The 20,586-nt window shown below is 41.0% G+C and overlaps 1 protein-coding gene across 3 annotated transcripts in view; it reads right to left on the bottom strand.

The window, feature by feature from the left end:
* Window positions 1–3,197: 3,197 nt before the first annotated feature.
* The window catches only part of TOPBP1 (DNA topoisomerase II binding protein 1), a 30,057-nt gene continuing 12,668 nt past the window's right edge, over window positions 3,198–20,586 (bottom strand). The window contains exons 11-28 of one of the 3 annotated variants that reach the window (XM_033164980.1): window positions 20,233–20,558; window positions 19,433–19,605; window positions 18,733–18,944; window positions 16,877–17,166; window positions 16,481–16,654; window positions 15,578–15,687; window positions 13,769–13,892; window positions 11,601–11,744; window positions 10,394–10,487; window positions 9,848–10,040; window positions 9,098–9,321; window positions 7,802–7,968; window positions 6,989–7,103; window positions 6,344–6,507; window positions 5,544–5,684; window positions 5,068–5,157; window positions 4,136–4,297; window positions 3,198–3,460 (exon numbers count right to left, since the gene is read on the bottom strand). In XM_033164980.1, coding sequence (XP_033020871.1) covers window positions 3,419–3,460; window positions 4,136–4,297; window positions 5,068–5,157; window positions 5,544–5,684; window positions 6,344–6,507; window positions 6,989–7,103; window positions 7,802–7,968; window positions 9,098–9,321; window positions 9,848–10,040; window positions 10,394–10,487; window positions 11,601–11,744; window positions 13,769–13,892; window positions 15,578–15,687; window positions 16,481–16,654; window positions 16,877–17,166; window positions 18,733–18,944; window positions 19,433–19,605; window positions 20,233–20,558 — 2,945 coding nt within the window. In that variant the 3' untranslated portion in view covers window positions 3,198–3,418. The remainder of the gene's footprint in view (window positions 3,461–4,135; window positions 4,298–5,067; window positions 5,158–5,543; window positions 5,685–6,343; window positions 6,508–6,988; window positions 7,104–7,801; window positions 7,969–9,097; window positions 9,322–9,847; window positions 10,041–10,393; window positions 10,488–11,600; window positions 11,745–13,768; window positions 13,893–15,577; window positions 15,688–16,480; window positions 16,655–16,876; window positions 17,167–18,732; window positions 18,945–19,432; window positions 19,606–20,232; window positions 20,559–20,586) is intronic. The other 2 variants (XM_033164982.1, XM_033164981.1) reach the window with 2 other exon arrangements.

Here is a 20,586-nt window from a genome sequence, read left to right as displayed (position 1 = left end):
ATGCACAGACTCCCATTCAGATATGAGATTCATTATGTTAGCATCAGGTGAGCAGGGTCATTCCTGAGCTACCCACCACCACCTGTCAGGCTGTACTGTTAAAGCCATGTCTGCATAGACAGTGTCTTCTGTATACTCTTAATACTTGACTTCAGTGGGACCTGTATGTGGAAATGTTTAGTGATGAGGCCTTAGACTGCTGTATCCCTGATAATCCATGTTATAGCTGAAAGTGTGGACGGCTGGAAGTAATGTTAGAAGAGTGAAACAAAATCTGCATTATTTTGGATAAACTGTGCCTAGGCCTAGATAACTATAGTCAGAACTGATAGCTTTCATGAAGCTGTTTTTAAAGCAAGGTAGGCAAAAATCCAAGTGCAAAAATATATGCCATATTGAGTAGGCTTCTTTGTATAGTTTTACTAGCTCAAAAGAGCCCACGTAATGAAAAGTTGATAATAAGCATTAAATGAAACTTTCCTGGGGAGTAAGACTAAAAGATGCAAAATTTAAAAGAATTCTATCCTGGAAAGCAATATCCTTATTTTACGTAATACCTGCATAAAAGTGCCCAGGAATTGATTCACATCATCCTTGAGGTAATCTTGTCCCAAAGCACTGATGCAGCTATAAAACTGCATTTTTATTTAATGTGTCTGAAACAACACAGATACTAAAAAGGAAGTGCAGAAAAATACTTGAATTGCTCATTGAGGATTCAGAAAATTCTGAAGAATAAATATAAGGCTTCCCAATTGGATCTAGCTTTCAATTTTAACAAACAGAATTCTGATCATACCAGCTCTATGTGCAGGGGTGAGTGGATTGTATTTTTAATGATCCTCCACAAACTCCCCATAAGTAGAAAAGAAAAATATATAGGGTGTTGCCAGGCCTTATATGAAGCTTCATATAGAGGAGTATTTGAAAAGTGTACCCTACCTGTAATATGAACTTTAGAATTCTGTCACTTCTATTCTGCCAAATCTGTAGAATAGTTCTCAGAGGAAAGTAACAATAGGAAGAAATACTTTAGGGTGATGTATTATCTCCACAAATATGAACCTCCAGAGCCTTCAAGCTGCGATTAGGTAAATGGGGGTTACTAAAATGGAAGATTAGTTACTTCTAAATATATATAAAGTAACTTTAAGAACTAAAAAGAGTTTGACATTTCTATTAGAATATGAATTACCATAAACGTTGCTGGTATACAGACCACTCGCTTTGATTTAAAATGTTAACAGTCCATGAACATCAATGAAAAGAATCTGGTCCCAAACCATTGCAAAGATGAAAGCTTAGTCTGCTGAAATTATGGCATAGGAGTGGGTGGAAGTCTTGCTGTGCCTCTGTTTACCAGGCTGTAAAGATAATGCTTCCCTACCTCACAGGGGTGTTGTGAGGCTGACTTCATTGTAAAATGCTTTTGAGTTTTCCTGATGGAAGGTGCTATAGAAGTGCACAACATATAACTAATCAGCCAACATCTGATGGCTGATTCTGTCACCTTATTCAACTTTTTCATTACAGTATTTTGCTACTACTATAGAAGGCTTCTTTACAAAACATTATTTAAATGTATGGATCATGTAACAATGGACTTTGCAAGAAGGCATGGTTGAGTTTTCAATCTTTATGCATCCCCTTTCTGGTTTTATGTGATTAACTGTGCAGCTCTAATTGTATTAACAAGGTTTTTTGGGTTTTGCATGGAAATTACTTAAGATCAATTATCTCTCTTTTTTTGTAAACTCCCTGAATGAAATAAACTTATGTTCACACTGTTTGTTATCCCTCTTGTATGATCTACTGTTTTTAATTGTATGTTTAAAGCCAGGATGGGGGAACATGTGGCCCTCTATATGTTCCTGGGGCACACTCCTACCACCCCTTGCTGGTTGATCATTCTAGTGTTTGAGAATTAGAATCCCAACAACAATGGGGGTAAGGTCACAGGTTCCCCGTTTAAAATAAGGAACTGTCCATTGTTAGCATGTGTCTTAACACCCCCTGGTCATACTAACTACATAGTGACTTCTGAACAATGAGACGCTATTTTCCTTTAAGAACGCAAGAGCCCTGTTGATCAGGCCAAAGATCCATCTAATGCAGCATCTTGTTCTCACAGTGGCTAGCTAATCTATGGGGAGTCCCTCCAACAACAATAAGGATAAATGGCATGGAATGTTGAGAGGAGCTGCTTGGCAGAATGAATCTTGATGGTTGCATAGGAAGGAGGGAGAGTGGCTAATCTCAAAGTGTGAACAATCTCAAATTCCTTTCCAGCAGAATAGCAAAAGGGGGGGGTTAGGGGGGAAATGTCCCTGGTGACAGAAGCGAGTGCTGCCAAAAGAAATCAGTGGAAAATCAATATATTAAGGGGGGAAAGCTGATTTCACTCCCAATAAACCCATGATGACTGGACACAAAAAAGGAAGGGGTGGTGGAGGAGGAATGGAGCAGCTGAAATCCTGAACAGAAGCATTCTACCCAGCAACATTTAGAAAGTGGGATACAATACACTTACTTCCTCCCCTCAAAACTTGTGTCAGGTTGCACTAGCTGAGCCTTTTTCAATCATTACTCTGCAAGTAGCAAGCAGTTTCCAGGGCAAACCTTTAGCCCTGCTCTCATTGTCAAATGGCTCCTGGCTTCCCATCTGCTTACTACAATCAACAATGAGATACCTACATGTGCAGCCTAAAGTACAGCAGTTTTGCTGCTGTCGATTATTGAACTTAGCCCATGGGAAGTATGAGGGCAGGGGCTAAAAGCATGGTCCAGCAGTCTCTTGTTGCCTCAAAATGCAAATAATGACTGAATAGGGCAGGGGTTAAGAAAAGTTCTGCACTGAGAGTAAATGCCCTCCTATGCTTCTTATTAAGCATATTGCTTCTTATTAAGCATATTGCATTTCATTCAACATACTGAAGTGCCTGTCTTCTAGAGTATTAGGAATGGTGTACATTCCAGAACTGAGGGAGCTCCTACAGGTAGAAGGTTCTGAAAATCCAGCCTCCAGAAATGGAGGAATCCTCCATCACTGACCTCCAGCTGAGCAGAACTAACCTTCACAGTAAGTCCAACATCCTTTATTCTAAAGTAAATGTAAAAGCAGCCAAAAAGGGATGAAAATAGGCTATGGGGAAGCATGACTAAGCTCCACACAAAGGGACATAAATCTAAGAAAATAAAGCAACCAAATTTCATTTTAAAGGCAATATACACAAAATATTACAAAAACATTTAATGACCTTTTTATGTGGAAAGAAAATAAGTATAAATAGAAATCTGAAAAAATATTTTTAAGGTATCAACATACTCAGACTTGTTTTATCGGGCGTGTTTCTTCAGGAGATATCTGCTTCTAAGATAACCTGGTTTCATGTTCTCTGCCAGAAGCTGTTGCCTATCTTCATAACAGCAAACGATAACCTTCCATTTGAGGTGGTTGCTCCTTCAAAACAAGATTTTAGTTTTTTAAAGATCCAAACCATCATTAGTCCCACATTTCTGTTACCTAGAATGTTCTTAAGGAGTACCCGTTACCAACACATGCACACCCACAATAGGAACACATGCTTTTGGCTTTTAAGTTTTCCACTCAATTTTCATACCCTTGAATTCATTATCAGACATTCTCTTTCCATACTTAATTACCCTAGCATTTCAGCTGGAATACTGGCTAAAGTCTGCCCTGGAAAAGGGACCCCTGACCATTCGGTCCAGTCGCAGACAACACTGGGGTTGCAGCACTCATCTTGCTTTATTGGCCGAGGGAGCCGTGTACAGCTTCTGGGCCAGCATGACTAAGCTGCTTCTGACAAACCAGAGCAGCACACAGAAACACCGTTTACCTATTTATCTACTTGCACTTTGACATGCTTTCAAACTGCAAGGCTGGAAGGAGCAGGGACCAAGCAACAGGAGCTCACCCCGTCGTGGGGATTTGAACCGCCAACCTGATCGGCAGGCCCTAGACTCTGTGGTTTAGACCACAGAGCCACCCACGTCCATTAATCCTTGCCCTAGGCACACAAAATTCTGCACATAGTTGTTGCAACAGTTTTTTTAAAAGTGGCAAGTTTTCTTAAAAGTAACAAAAGTCACATTGTGCTACTGGCATGCAGACCTTTGTAAGATAGTCAGCAATGTATTCTGGCTTCAGGCAGTTCACTCCATGAGCAGAAGCCTCTCCTAAATAATCTCTTAAATCCTCTGGCTTCAGCTTGTTAAAATCGGCAAAAAGATGGGTTGCTTCTCTAAACGCAGAGACAGAATGAGCAGGCAGCACCTGTAATTTCAAACACACAAACGAGACACTGATTTACTTATATATATGGTACATGCGAACTATTAACATTTAAGCTAGCCTTGCCAGAAGAATTTCAGAAGGTGAACCACAAGACAGCCCTGCTTGCAGCTTCCAGGATGGCTCTGGAAGTGGCATGCAAAATTGAGAAGATATTAACTGCTATGTTGTCAAAATAGGGTGCAGTGGTTGTACAACATCTCCACGTGGCTTAGCCCCCATGACTCTGTTCCTCTGACACCTTACCCTATCTCTAAACATAGTTTCCACTCTCCCAGAATACTAGGAAGGAAATTGGCTGGACAAGTGCCATTGGTACTGCACAATATTACAGCACAGTGCAAAGCAAAGCGTAGTAGTCCTCCATGTCACATGCAGCTTCCGAAACTATTTTCAAGCCTGTGCACACACTGTCCTGTATCCAGTCTTAAAGAGCCAATGGCTAAGGAGAGAGTGCAGAATTGAGGGGGTCTGTGAATAAATTACTAGCCACAGAGAACCTAGCAAGTGGGTACCCTAAATCTGAATTATACAGACAAAAATCTACCTCTGTTAAAAGGATGTTCAACCATTACTTGAAAATATTCAGCTTTCCAGAATAACAGGTATTTCCAACAATCGAGAATTCAATCGTATCTTCTTATTAGATCCTTGTATTTAACAAATTCTCCAGTTTTTAAAGCGGTAATCTGGATGCAACTCATCAAATAGCAATTATGGCATCAATATTGGCAAATGAACAGAATACATGCCTTTGCTCCGCCTGACTCTAGAAGACGTTTGAAGCCTGCTTCCTTGGCTGGGTCAACATTCAAAATAACTTTCCAATGATGAAATGCCCCCTACAAAGAGAGAGCTATTAATATGTGTATATACACATGAACACATACGTATAAAATGCTACAAATTTTTAAAGTAAGTTTAGCAACACATTTTCTAAAAGCAGATTAACAAGTTAGAATGCTTAACAAGTTAGTAAATTAGAATGCTGTTTATAGTTATTATACTGAAGTACATCACTTGAATATATAGTGATATAACATACCTTTTCATTTCTTTATTCACTTTTTGTTTCTATTTTGTTTAGGAAAGGAATTATTTTCAATTTTAAAAAATGAAATAATAATGAAGTGCATCTCTCTTTACAGCTACAAAGTGTCAATTAATTAATCAATAAAAAGCTGAGAGCTACTTTCAAAAACCCCACTGCTCCTCAGGAAAAAAATACCGTAGAAATGCCATCTTCCTCTCGTCGTCTTTGTATCATTTTCCTCCACCTCACTGCTGCAACTGCTAAATTCTTCTGGGATTCAGTTATTTCAGACGCAGCACTGAGTATGGAATTACTTCCCCATTCAAAATCTTCCTCCTAATGAGTGGAAAGTCTCTTATTCACTGCAATTCAGTCAACAACATTAAACAAGAAAAATCCCAAAAACAAGCAACCTATAGTTTATAAACAAATAAAATACATGTAACATTTATACTGGGTGCCCTTTGAGATTTTTTTTTTTTAAGGGAAAGTATCCTTTTAAATTACCCAAGTTCCAGCACCACTCAACCTAAATAATGAAGTCTCAGCTTAAATCCATGGAGTAGCTAATTAAAGTGGGATTCAGTCATTTAAGACATTGGGGCGAGGCAAGATTTCGGTTCATTGTTTTCCCCTCATGTATTTATTCCATGGAACTCAAGGCAGCATATGTACAATTTCCCATCTATACACTGCCCAGCCTCAGACCTACTCAGCTTCAGCAAATTGACCACATCATTTGCGTTCCGATCATATGCTGCTTTTGTAAATTATATCAGCTTCATTTATGCCTTTGCACCATGAATGGTGTTCTGATGTTTTAATCTCCAATATTTAAGTTTTGAATTTTGTATATTGTATGTTTTCATTTTGTAAGCTACTTTGTGACACAGATGTGGTGGGGAAAAGCAGGGTACACATTTAAAAACAAAAACAAATACAACAGTAAAAGAGTTTTAAAAACAGACTAACATTTGCTTAAAAGTATGCCATACCGGTAGAAAGCATTGTACTGTTCTGCATGCATCCAGGTAGGAGCAATGAAGTACCCACTTTCCAGCTGCCATTGATGCCAAGAATTTCTCGTTGCCAATAGGGTGCCCCACTATTGTGTGGGTACACCTAGGGTCAAAGCACTGCTTCTCAAGCACCACTCCACCTAAAGAATGGATTTTAACTAGTTATTTTTACAAGCAATTCCTACTAGAGGAAGGTCAGACATAGAAAGTGATGAGCTGTTTTGTAGTAGTAGTAGTAGTAGTAGTAGTAGAAGAAGAAGAAGAAGAAGAGGAGGAAGAAGAAGAAGAAGGAGGAGGAGGAGGAGGAGGAGGAGTTTGGATTTGATATCCCGCTTTATCACTACCCTAAGGAGTCTCAAAGAGGCTAACAATCTCCTTTCCCTTCCTCCCCCACAACAAACACTTTGTGAGGTGAGCGAGGCTGAGAGACTTCAGAGAAGTGTGACTAGCCCAAGGTCACCCAGCAGCTGCATGTGGAGGAGCGGAGAAGTGAACCCAGTTCCCCAGATTACGAGTCTGCTGCTCTTAACCACCATACTACACAGGCTGGTAAGCCACACAACAACAACAACAACAACAACCAGATGGAGCCCCAATATGCTCTGGTCACAGATTTCTTACCCAGCTCTTCAATCATATGGTAATAATCAATCCGTGCCTGAGGGCGAACAGAAGACAGCTGGAATCTGTACTCTTTTTTTGGTTCTTCAGCAGTCATTTGGTCTACTCTAATGACCTGAAAAGGTAAGTTTGGGGAAAAGAGGAAAGGACAAAAAGATGTCATTGATTCCCAGCAGTTTGACCCATTATCCATGTCCACACATACAATTTAATTCAGTCACACATTTTAAAAACATATATCAGCCCCTAGAGAGACTTAGTTACATATTTGTTGTTTTAAAAATCACTTTGATATCTTTGCCTGAGTCTCTACTAAATGGCAAGGTATACAGTAGAAGCTATTTATTCTGATCAAGTATAGCTGAACAAATCAGAGCTGAAGTCCATCTATATGAAATATGCAATATACAGTAATTTAGCAGGTAGCACAAAGTCAACGAGCCCTACATGAAATTAAATACCTCCAGATATTTCAACCAATATGTCAGACCCTTGAAATCTTTGCAAAAATCATTCCTGAACTCCTAATCCCCATAATGAAATTATTTTAACAGAGCAAATCACAGGTACTTCCTATTCCCTTCAACCTCTCCATTATTCTTGAGCTGGCAGGAAAAAGCAGGTTGCATATGGGATTTAAAGTAATTGCCAAGAAGCCATGGGGATAAAATACTTACTGTCTGCTGCAATCTATTATCTGTATGTTAATACTAAACTACTAACAACTTCAAATGAAAGTTCAAACGAACACTGGAATACAACTTCTCAATGCAAATATTAATATATGAATCAGCATGCTGTCATAAGGCATACATTTGTTTTTGGCTGAGGAGCCACAGGAGGATTTGCCAAAGGAAAGGCAATGGCAGGAGCCAGCGGAGTTGGGATCAGATTATCTTCTTTCACGGGGATTTCTGGATTTCTACAGCCTGGAAGCTTTGGGACCTCAACCCAATCTGTTTTTGCAGGTTCATCAATTTCTATAAAGCAAAAAAAGGATCAAATCACAAAAGCAGGCAAATATAAAACTGAAACAGTTCTCAAAGGAAGCCAAACAGAAAATGAAAAGGAGAGAAAAAATAATGTATTATTTAAATCAGAACCTTCAAAAGTGGCAGCCACAATCTAAAACATATAACCCTGTTGGTTTAAATAGCCTATAAATGATCAAGACTGCAGCCTGAACTTACAGGAAATCCTTGTTTTACACAGAGGTTCTATTCCAGACCCCTATGCATGTCGGTAGAGCACATATAAACTCGCTCCACCCCTTTTTATGACGTTTTGGGGCTACTTTCTGGTTCAGTGCCTAAATTGGTTTGAATGCGCCTAAATTGGGATTCGCCTGTGTTTGCCTACACATGAGAACAGACTGACTGTAGAACAAAATTATCATGTATCCTTAATGCTTTTGAAGTGCCACATAAACCATACAAAGTATTTTAAAAAATCTCTTATTCATAATTCTATCATGTGAATATTTGGTTAGTCATGTCCACCTTCCATCCCTAGATACCCAAGACAGCTTCAACCTTTCCTTTGCCGCCATATTCTGTTCCAGACACATCCTTAAGGCCAATTTCTCAACTCCTTCCTACCCCTAAATATTTGGTGTGAGGAAGGTGTTTCAAATATACATGAATAAAAAGGCAACGGTTTGTTTTTTCAATGGATCACCACTGGTATCTTCTGACACAAAGCAAGTATATAGTTAGTTGACAACAAACTGCTCTACACTGGAATACACAATTCCTGGTAGCAACAAAAACACGTAACCATTAGATTGGGCCTAGCCAATAATAATAATAATTGTACATCAGATGGTAAAACTGTTAATGAATTCTTAACATTGTACCAGTGGTGGGGACTCACATCACTGAGGACTCCACTATACAAAGAAAATCTTCATTATATATAGAGAACTATGCCTGAGCTTAATTCTAACCTAGACTTGCCCCAGACATGCAGCATTTAAAAACAAAACAAAAACAGAGAAACCTTCAATAATACAACTACACATCTACAGTCTTAAGTGACCATAATCCAGGGAATTTTTTTAACCATGAAAACAAGCTTTTTCAACTCAATCACACAGTTTGCTCTTCTTACCCATTTCAGCAATTTCCGTATCGGTAAAGGATTTTGTAAGTGAGAGGTCTCCAGTATTTACTGCAAGAGGTTGAATTTGTTCAGAACACTGTGAGGGGCTGCTGGGCCACTGAAGGTTACTAGCAAGCCTTGCCCTCTCTTCTCTTGCAGTGGGGTCATCCCAAATAATCTGTTCACTCTGTGATGGCTCTGTGTTGACATCCATTGCTACCTGGTGTGACTGCCTAAGGACCAAAATGAACAATGAGGATGTGCACTGCTTTAGTAAGTACACAGAGTTCTCTGTACAGCAGAGTTGGAAAACCTCTGGCCCTCCTGATGCAGCCGTACAACAACAGCACCTATTATACCTGGTTTTCAGCTATGCTTTACTGGAGTTGTTGGCAATTTGAAGTCCAGCAACATCTGCAGGGTCACGGGTTCCCTAACCTTACGCAACAGTAATGAAACATTGGGTTAGAACAAGCTTAGGTTAGCTGGACTTAGGTTACAATGCAGTCAATGGGATAATTTAGTCTCCTGTGAACTAGCATGGGAGAACTGCATTCACAGCTGGGCATTTAAAGTTTCTGTTGCAGACACTTGTGCAGCTGATCAAGACAAGTCCCTTTTCCATTTAGAAATTTGTCATTCAGTCACACAAGCAGTTGCAGCAAAAACCTCAGAAGACACCTCTGGCTGCCTATGCTTAGCTTCCTAGGGTGGTAGCCCAGAAATTCAAGATGTGTTCACATGTCACATAGTACCTACCTTAGGGCTTCCAAGACTCGGCTACGGCCGTTACGAACAGAACGAGGGCCATCTGGAGTTGTCGGAGAATTGTCAAAGCCATTCCTAGACAAAGATTTTCTTTGTCCTTGAAACTTTGCTAGTGATGTTGCAGTCATGATTTCCTGTAGCTGCCTTTGAAAGTTCTCCCTCATTTCCAGTGTCTGTGTTAAAACTGGAGTTCAAAAGAAATGTAAATAAATAACAGCTCTTTCTACTTAAAATATGTCAAATGCCATGTAATAAAAGCCATGTGGGCCCCTTCTTCACTGCTTATTAGTTACGTATACTTTGCCCTTCCATATTCCGTACATTTCAAGAACTCACTGAAAATTCTGCCCCTTGTCCTAAGGTCCCAGGGGTGGGTCACACAAATAAAAAATACAACATTAAAAGGAGTTTAAAACAAGTTACAATCACAAGAATAGGGTGGGTTCTAAAAGGTCAGGGTAAAGAAGTGCATCTTCAGCATATGGCAAAAACGGATGGCAGATGCCAAACCACACAATAATGCACACAAAGAGTTACCTCCTTTTGATGCATTCTCTTTTTCGGCAGAAACTGCCTCAGTCACTTGATCCATAGTAACATCTTCTGTATCATTAGTATCCAACGACATTTTCTGAAAAAGTTTATGTTCAGGTGTTACACAAGTCATATCTCAGAACAGAAAAAGTATAGCAATTTGTCCTGTGTTCAATATTGATGCAAGGATAATTGTATAAAACTTTACTAATAAACCCAACAAAAATATTCAACAGTCCAACAAAAGTAAATCTACTTCTAGGTTGTCACTATGACATTAACACAGGAAGCTGCCTTATACCAAGTCAGACCAATAGCTCATCTCGTTCAGTATTGTCTACACTAGGAATGGGGAACTGAAGGCCCCCCAAATGTGTGTGGGCTGCAACTTCTTTGTCCCCTGAACATTGGCCATTCTAACTGGGGAGATGGTGAAGGTGAAGGCAAACAACATATGGAGGGTCCCCACTTGTGGTCTACACTGACAGACAGCAGATCTCCAGGGATTTAAACAGGGATCTTTCTCAAGCCTACCTGGAGATGCTGGGGCTGACCTACATGCACCACCGATAACTCTACCATTAAGCTCTGGCCTTTCCTCCAAGTAGCTGAATGTGGTCAAAAAGGTAAAGGTAAAGGATCATTAGGTCCAGTCGCGGACGACTCTGGGGTTGTGGTGCTCATCTCACTTTACTGGTCGAGGGAACCGGCGTACAGCTTCCGGGTCATGTGGCCAGCATGTCTAAGCCACTTCTGGTGAACCAGAGCAGCGCACGGAAATGCCATTTACCTTCCCGCCGGAGCAATACCTATTTATCTACTTGCACTTTGACATGCTTTCGAACTGCTAGATTGGCAGGAGCAGGGACCGAGCAACAGGAGCTCACCCCGTCACGGGGATTCGAACCACCGACCTTCTGATCGGCAAGCCCTAGGCTCTGTGGTTTCACCCACAGTGCCACCCACATCCCGAATGTGGTCATATAGCCGTCAATAGTTTATTCCTTTTGCTTTCATAATGTTGTGAACACTAACTGCCATATCTACAACAAATTGAAACTTTCAGCATTTATTAGATTACAGAATTAGCATAATTTAAGTGAAAACAATTGCAGAAAGCCATTCACTGTTCTGTTATTTATTCATCCAGGTTAAGATTACCATAATGATTTTAAAACACACATACACACACAAATTGCATCTACCATACCTCATCTTCCTTCCCTGTTTTTTCAGCCGAATCTAGCCGATCTGAGAATCTGTCATCTTGAATACCACTAATATTCAAACTCATTTTAGGGTTATATGTGTAGGGATAGAGAGATTCAGGCAGCCGTTTATATTCTTGTGCACTCTGGAGAGAGTTAGTAGGGAAAGGAATTAATGCTACAAACTTAAGAGCAAGGAAGTGAGCAATTTTATTTTATTTTTGTTAAGGAAACATTTCTTTTTCTGCTCCGCCAACAATAAATATGTTCCTCAAAAATGTTACTTTGTTGGTAAAACAAACAATCCTGTGGCACCTTGAAAATTAACAATTTTGCTGCGGCATAAGCTTTCATGAACTAGAAACTGTTTCATTGGATGCATGAAATGTTTATTCTCTGTTACCAGAGATGGGGGGGGGGCCCTCTGGGGTGGGTCTCCTCACAAGGCAAAGACACAGGAGGCTTTGGAAAGGCCTCCCACCCAAAAGCTGACGTGTGGGGTAGAGAAGCATTAGCAGCCGCTGTTTCCCTGCACCTCAGCTGCGCAAGCTGCACAAGTCGCAGGGACAGAGCGGCTTCCACAGTTGACATGCGGGGAAGCAGCAGCAGCAGGAGCTGCTCTACCCTGCACATCAGCTGTTAGGCGGGAGGCCTCAGCAAAGCCCCGCTATGCCTCTGGCTTGCAAGAAGATGCTCCCCATAGCTCAAAGAGGACATCCTCTTTGGGCTCTGGGGAAGGTCTCCTCACGAACCAGGACGACTCACCAGGGTGCTCCCAATATAAGTAATTACATGCTTCAATGTAAGTAATTACATGCACAGAAGTGTGAAACGTAACCCTAGTGTAAATTGTGAGTTGCCTGCACACCACTTTAAAATAACAGTAATTAAGTGATTAAACAAGAGACTTTAAAATAAAAGGATAAGCCTAACCAGGGCAATGGAGAAAGAGGATAGATGAGTGGGGGAACTTGAACTGGGAGCCACACAAGTAACTAAGGACAGAAGATGAGAGACACCAGAGTTGGAAGACAAATACACTGTAGGAGAGCTGAAAGAAAGACAGGAAATGAACTGAAGGGCTGAATGGTAGAGGAATAGATATCCAGGAAAATGTGCTGTTTACAGTGTACAGTGGTACCTCGCAAGGCGAATGCCTCGCGCAAAGAAAAACTCGCTAGACGAAAGGGTTTTGCGATTTTTTAGGTGACTCGCAAGACGAATTTTTCTATGGTCATGCTTCGCAAGACGAAAACGTTTCAATGCATTCCTATGGGAAATCTTTCAATGCATTCTATGGGAAACTGTGCTTCGCAAGACGAAATTTTCGCAATACGCAACGACTCGTGGAACGAATTTATTTTGTCTTGCGAGGCACCACTGTATGTATTTCTGGCTGGTACTTTGCAGGGTCTTCTATTATTTCCTTTTCGGTCCCACACCAATCACTGGCTACTTAGTACTGCCGCACCAATGGAAACAGCACTGCCCTTAGAATCACAAATGTACAGTATTACTCAAGAGTACAAGTTGCCAATGTGGTGCTCTCTAGATGCTGGGCTCCCAACTGTCCTCAGCCCCTAGCTAACATAGCCAATAGTAAGGGACAATGATACTTTGAATCTAATAAAATATGGTGGCTGCCATATTGGCAACCGCTGACTCAGAGACTGTGTTTCTCACTTAATAGCACTTTCACCTCACTCTCTTTTAGCACAGTGCTTCAGCGACATACTTAGTAGCAGACAAGCAGCAGGTGACATGTCTTGCTGAAACACAATCAAGCTTTTGAAATACAGATGGACTTTAGAAGAACTGCAGTGTAAGTGCACAAATATTGCCAAGCTACATTTATGGATATATGAAACAGAAGTAGCACACATGGCACTTCATTTGAAGTTGCTGAACCCTTATATTGCACAGCCTTATATTGCATGCAGACTGGCATGCACAGAACACTGCTTATGAATGATATCCCATTAAACTCAGAGTAGGCTCACTGAAATCAATTGACTTTAGCCTTAATATGGTTAATGTATGCTGTCAACCCATATATGCTCGATTTTTAAAACAGATTCAATTCACATAAAAAGAAGTAGTCAGTAATGACATGTTGTGCAACCTGCCGCTTTCCCCATCCTTGTGTTAGGAAAAAACTGTTTCTCCATACCTCCAAAAGCCAGTGTTCCGACACTACATGTATGCCCCTTTCTTTAGCAGATTTGTATTCCCGGTTACTATCATTTTGCCTTCCCTGGTAGATGAAATGAGTTACAGTTTCATCAAAGCACCACCTAAAAGATATGTAAGACATGTTAAACTCCACGTTAAGTGATTTCCAATTCTGGGAATAGCGGGTGACTTGTGGTTATCAGGATGCCAACTCAACATTCCTAACACCTGCACACACCCCAAACTGGGACAGGTCTTAGAAATAACATCCATCATCATCGCATGCAGGAGGGTCCACATGCCTCACCCCAAGAAGACCAGGAATGCTGATCTTTTTTAATGGTAAATATGCCAATTTTTTTAAAAAAAAGAATCAGTCAAAAAATATGGTGATTTAAAACCGTCCTTCAAAACCCTGATCTGTTTTTCAGGAACATAAATGTCCACCTGGTAATTCAAATTTAATAGTCACATTTTGATGGACATCTTTCAAAGGTAACGTTGGAAGCTGCCTTATACTGAATCAGACAAATTTACGCATTTAGCTCAGTGCAGTTTACACACACTAGCAACAGCACTCCAGGGTTACAGGCAGAAGATATTTCTAGCCGTTGCCAGAGCCTGAATGAACCTGGGACCTTCTGTATGCAAAGCAGATGCTGTACCACTGAACAATGGCACCTTCCCAGGGTTATTCACTGTGTTACATTCAAAAACTGGAACAAATTTAATTTATTTATTCAATCTTTTACAAAATAGGTTCTCAAATGAGTTACAGGATAGATTTATGGTCTGCAAGTTATACAAAACAATCACAGAAAGTCTCAAGCTTCCATTGCATTGATTCCAGTAACTTACAAGACCCAGCCACTTATCAACAAATATAGTATTCTGAATGCTACCACTTCTCATATGCATCATAACTATTAATTTGTCCATCTCTGCACAATCATTCCCATCTAGTTGGAGCTTGTGGGGTTTTCCACTTATACGCCCCGACTTTTTTTTTTTAGATTAATAAATTTGTTATTAGAGATTTCATATTCTTTGATACATCAGCCCCTATCCATTAAATCAGCATAGAGCTTAATCCCAATAATAGTCATATAACACCAATTATTTTTCTCTAAAAGTCATGTGTCATCTAGCATTCCCACCACATATGTAAGAAATTGGCATTTATTGCTGAAGGCTTCCAACACCTGAAACATGCATCTACATGAAATTTATTAAGCCTAGCAAGTGTCAGATATCACCATAATATATATTGAGCTTTCTGTATTGATAGGCTTTCTGTATTGGAGAGTTCTTTACTGAGTTCCAAATCATACTCCATTTTTGTTCAGATACAGTAAATCTGAGGTCTCTTTTCAACCTAGATCTACGGTAGTTATAGGTTTCCTTCTTACTTAGCTTCTGCTCATGGTTTGTTTAGAGAGAAACAAACCATTAGTCCAAGGTTCAGATGACACAAGCCAGATAATGGTTGTTTTCCCACCAGTGCAGCAGGGGTGAGGAATATGCACCAGCATACTGTTCATTCACACAAAACCACAATTTATTTTAACTATAGTTCAGTGTGACTTGTGAACCAGACCAGTGAAATAAATTTTCTTACCCTCAAATTCCTCCCTCCATTTTCCTTTTTGCATTATGTGTGCTAGATTGTAAACCTGAGGGCAGGACCATCACTGCTTTTTATCTTTGTACAGCAACTAGAAAATTTTAGGCACTTGAATCATTATAATAATTTCAAGAGCTAGATGTCAAATACTTATCAGTGAAGAATTCTGTTAACTGCATGTACCTGTAATCTGCTCCAAGGGAAGCAGCAATGGCATTCAGCTCGCTCTGCTTTTTACTGAGCTTCTTACTCACACATATGACAACATCAACTAGAGGCTTTGGCTCCTCTTCCTGTTCAAAGTAGAATTGGGAGAAATGTACTTCGGGGTCACATTTTCAAGGGTGAATTCACTTGTTTGTTTGTAATGTAATGAAAGAAAAGTTATTCTCCTTCCTTTCTCCTTCAATGCAACAGTTCAGCAATACCAAATTCATGAAGGTATCTCTAGAAATGTAGTGCCAGTTATGACAGCACTGATTTTTTGTTAATGATAAAAATTATACTAATAAATTTTTATTTGTATCCCGCCCTCCCCGGCCAAGGCCAGGCTCAGAGCGGCTAACATCATAAAAACAACACAATATGCATAAAAACAGACATCAATTAATTAAAATACATCTTAAAATTAATTCAGACAAGTTAAAACCTGGGCAGGTGGCAATTATCAGGTTGGAATTGAGGGTGGTTGATACTTACCAGGACCAACTGTTTCCACTGATCATACAAGGACCTGTGAGCGGGTTAAAGGATTTGGGGTTGGGTGGGGTAGGTGGGAGTGAATCAAGGCAACCCCTTCCACCACCCATTGATAAGTGATTGGAAATGTAAAATGAGACAACACTGGTTATCTACATGTTCAGGAAGTACAGGCGCAGCCCATGGCTGGCTTGCGGATTAGAACCAAAATAATTCCACTTCTTCCAGTTGATACAAAACTGTGGTCACATCCCTCCTCTCCCCATGGAGCCATGCTTACTTCCAAATGCAATTTGAATTCTGCTGCGTTTAACCAATCTTTCTGTACAAACAAGCAGCACACAATTTATGCTATATTTGCCCAATCAATCTAAAACCCAAGCCTACCACTTGTTGAGTTGCAACTTTCAACAGAGGGCTTGCAGTGAGAGCAGCTGCTTGCCGAGTGCTGTTTGCCAAAGCCACTTTTAAGTTCCTGCCAATGACTTCTGAAAGAGGAGTACTCAGTTTTCTTTTTTGTGGATTAGAGCTCCCTGGAGTTTCCAAAGCAGCTAGCGCATCCTGAAAAGCAATTAAAATGCACTCATTTAACTGTGCATAGGTTCTCTGCTCAAAGGGATTTTCACGCGATTAAAATGTTTTACAAGTTATTAAAGGTAGTTTACACATTTATTCTAATTCAATGATAATCATAGTCGTCATCTAATAAATAAACTGGGAATAGAAAGGAAGGAGATAAAAGAGGGAGGGTGTTATAGGAGAATAAGATTTGCAAGGTATTACCTTTACATCAAAAGAAGGTTTGAACAGCTTGTCTTTAGATAAAAATTTAGATGGTGTGTCAAGATGCAGGGATGGTTCCTTCTGTACTGGTTTCTCCGCTTGTGAAGGGCTTGGCTTGTTACCAATATGATGTGAGACAACCCTCTGGAAAGCTTTACTCTGGAACCGATTCATATCCAGAGGTGTCACAGCTGTTCTTCTCCCAATTTCAAGGAGACTGCTGGGATGGTCACGTGTATTTGGAGATGCAGAATCCGTCCCTGCGTCAGCTGGATGATTTGTGAAACACTCTTATTTTTGTTGGGTAAAAAAATAAATTAAAATTAAAGCACCATCATTATTTTTTACTTATTTCTTTTGAATACAGTTTTTGTAATCGAGCATCTAATTAGGTTCTTTTAGCTAACGTATTTTTCAACTTTTGTACAGTGCTTTTGTATGGTGCTAGGGATGATGCTACAACCCACCTTTGGTAAAGTTCTGAACCAATACAGTGGTACCTCGGGTTACATACGCTTCAGGTTACAAACTCCGCTAACCCAGAAATAACGCTTCAGGTTAAGAACTTTGCTTCAGGATAAGAACAGAAATTGTGCTCTGGCGGCGCAGCAGCAGCGGGAGGTCCCATTAGCTAAAGTGGTGCTTCAGGTTAAGAACGGACCTCCGGAACGAATTAAGTACGTAACCAGAGGTACCACTGTAGTGGGTTCTTACCTATCAGCAGAAGACCAATGCTAACACTGCTTTTCTCCTTTCACAGATGGGAGTGAACATTCTAGGCCTTTTCTGGTTGGGTCTTATAACTGAAGGACTGTGCAATTCAGCAACTATGCTACCAAGGCTTGGGGGGTGGAGGGAGGGGGAAGGAATTTCATTTATAGTGAGGGTTGTGTGGAAATTAGGGTGATGAGTTGCCACATATATGTTTGCCATGGTTAGCCAGGGGTTTGGGGGGGGGAGGCACACAGATAATTTATCCAGGTAAAATTGCAACTCATATTCATCATTTTAAATATTTTATTCATTGAAACAAGGAATCCATATTGCATAGATTAGGAAGCACCATGTAAAAGTTCTAAGCTCCTAAAAAAATCTATCTTAAAATATTATGGTCTCAATACTTAACAGTTCCAAGAATGCAGTCTAGGGCAACATAAATAACTTGGGTCCATTGATTTCAATGGCTCTACTCCCAAGAATGACTAATGTTGGATCACTCACAGCATTTAACATATCAATATGCTTCCAGTAGATGCTCAGGACAGGCCCGTCTTAGAGGGATCAGCCGCCCTGGCGCAGCGATCCCTCGGCGCCCCCAGCCTGCCGCCTCTCCGCCCGCCTCCCTCCCGCGCTGGCCGCCCCTCAGGAGGGTGGGGTGGGCGAGCAGGGGATGAGGGGCGTGGCGTTGGAGCAGGCGCTTGCGCGCCGGCGGGCAGAGGATGAGGGGCGGGCGGACGGGTGCTCGCGCACCGGCGGGCGGGCGGGCGGGCTGCAAGCCGGCCGCCCTCGCCTCCCAGAGCCCCAGCTGGAGTGCTGGAAGGTCGCGCAAAGCCCCGCGCCGCTCCAGCTGGGGCTCCGGGAGGCGAGGGCGGGCGGCTTACAGCCCGCCCGCCGGCGCGCGAGTGCCCGCCTGCCCGTGGGGGCGGGGGCGGGTTGGGGAGGGGGAGCCCGGTATGGCGGCGGGCTCGCGGGGGCGCCCCTGGGGTGCCCAGCGCCCTGGCGCGCCGCGCCACCGGCCTCTATGGATGAGACGGCTCTGGCTCAGGATTAGGATATCAGAAAGTAAGCACAGGATACATCTGCCTTACGCAATCATGCTACGGAACATAGCATGACAAAGCTTCAAATGAACCAACCTTCAGTGTCCACATTGTCAATCAGGAACTTGCTGTCGTCAGCCTTCTTTCCTGTCCTTGCAGACTCCAGCAGCCATGCCATAGTAACAGCAGGAAGGTTCCACTTCTTGGCAGCTTCATACTTTGAACCTTCCGGCTCTTTCACCACCAGGTGGGTGCTGACAAGCATTCCTTTCCTTGGGTTGGCTTTTCTCACAAAGAATTCTTGCACTCTGTAATCAAAGCCAGGTGACATTTCCATACCAAGCCACGCTACAACATTAACCTTAAAATAAGATCTGAACACTACTTCATATATGCTCACAATATGCTCACCTCCTTCAGACAAACACGGTGATTTAAAGTAAAAGTGATAAATCACAGTAAGTACATTTCAACAGCAATTTCCATCGCTGAATTGATTTTTTAAAAAAAGCTTACACATTTTTGCCTCTCTCCAAAATCTATGCACTAATTCATGGGGAGGGTTGTGTCCCTTTTGTATCAGAGGGAAAGTCTTGCTTTTTTGTTCCTTTTTAGGTGTGTTGTTTGATGAAATATGTTAAACTGTTCTGTATTTTTGTATGTATTCTGTATTTATAGATGTATCAAATTGTGGTGGGCCATGGCTCTGAGCAACAGATTATTACCCTTTTGATATTTCAGAGGTGAAACATTACAACTTGTACAACATTAACAAAAATAAAGACATACTACATACCTTGCCCCAAGCAAATGTGCCAAATATATTAAAGAATCTCTTTCTGCCCCATTAAACTGACTGAAAGACAATACACATTGTTCCAACGGAGTGTTTCCTTCCTTCACTGGGACGGGTGTGAAAAGTGGACTTGATTGGGGATCTAATAGGGACTGCTGTTCCACACACACCACCTAAAGATGAGGAAATAAAGATTAACCAATAACCTAGACATTCTTTCAACTACAATACAGAAGTTCTGAGACAACAAACCACTGTACTCTATATACAATGTTGTTGGCATCCATCTGTCTTGGGAGACAGTGCAATACACTCTATATCCAACTTTCTGGGACTGTAGTAATGCATATTTATTTGGTAACTGTAGTTGTTTAATGCAACTGGGAAATTAAACTATGGTTCAATACATAAAGCTACTATTTATTGTTTTGTAATTGTCATAATATTTGGCACCACAATTCATCTGCTTTATTCAGGTGTATCAAGCAATTAACTGTACCAATTGCTGGATGCCATTTGTTAACCATCTTCCAGTGAGTCTCTGGGTTCAGTTTATGAATGTGGACAGATCAAACATCTGCAGCACAGGATTTTTGTGATTGGAACAGGGATAAGTAGAACAAAAACATAAAATACATATGTAAGATTCCTAATTTGGTGAGGTTTTTTGAGTGAGAGAGTGTGCACATTATTTTGGCATATGCCATCCCTCAGTGCAAATTTAAAGTTAGCAGCAACATTTTTCTTTACCAACTTTTCTTTTCGCACATTCCATGTATTATCCTATGACTTATACTTACCAGCCATGTATTTGTAACCACGTCTCCTACAGTTAATTCCACGTTGTAGCCAAGTAGAGGAACCACAGCATAGTCAGCAATAGCTTTACTTTGTTGAGGCAGAACCTTCCCACCATTCTCTTCAACCAGAAGCCTCATGCAGGATTCATCCTCTTTACCAAAACCCAGAAGAATGAACCTCTTTTTGTTGAACAAGGCTCCTTCAATGACTGTAGAAGTGTCTGCCAAGGAACTATGGCTGGCACTGAACTCTTTCTCTTCTCGAAAGGCAGTGTGATCAATATCACTGTAGTTATTGGCATCAACTGGAAGAGGGGGAAATGTTGCTTCAAAACAACTATTAAAGTGAAAGAT

This window comes from Lacerta agilis, chromosome 12 (genome assembly GCF_009819535.1).
Source record: "Lacerta agilis isolate rLacAgi1 chromosome 12, rLacAgi1.pri, whole genome shotgun sequence".
Lineage (NCBI taxonomy): Eukaryota > Metazoa > Chordata > Lepidosauria > Squamata > Lacertidae > Lacerta > Lacerta agilis.
Note: the sequence above shows the minus strand (reverse complement) of the source record. Positions and strands in the feature narration are given on the sequence as shown.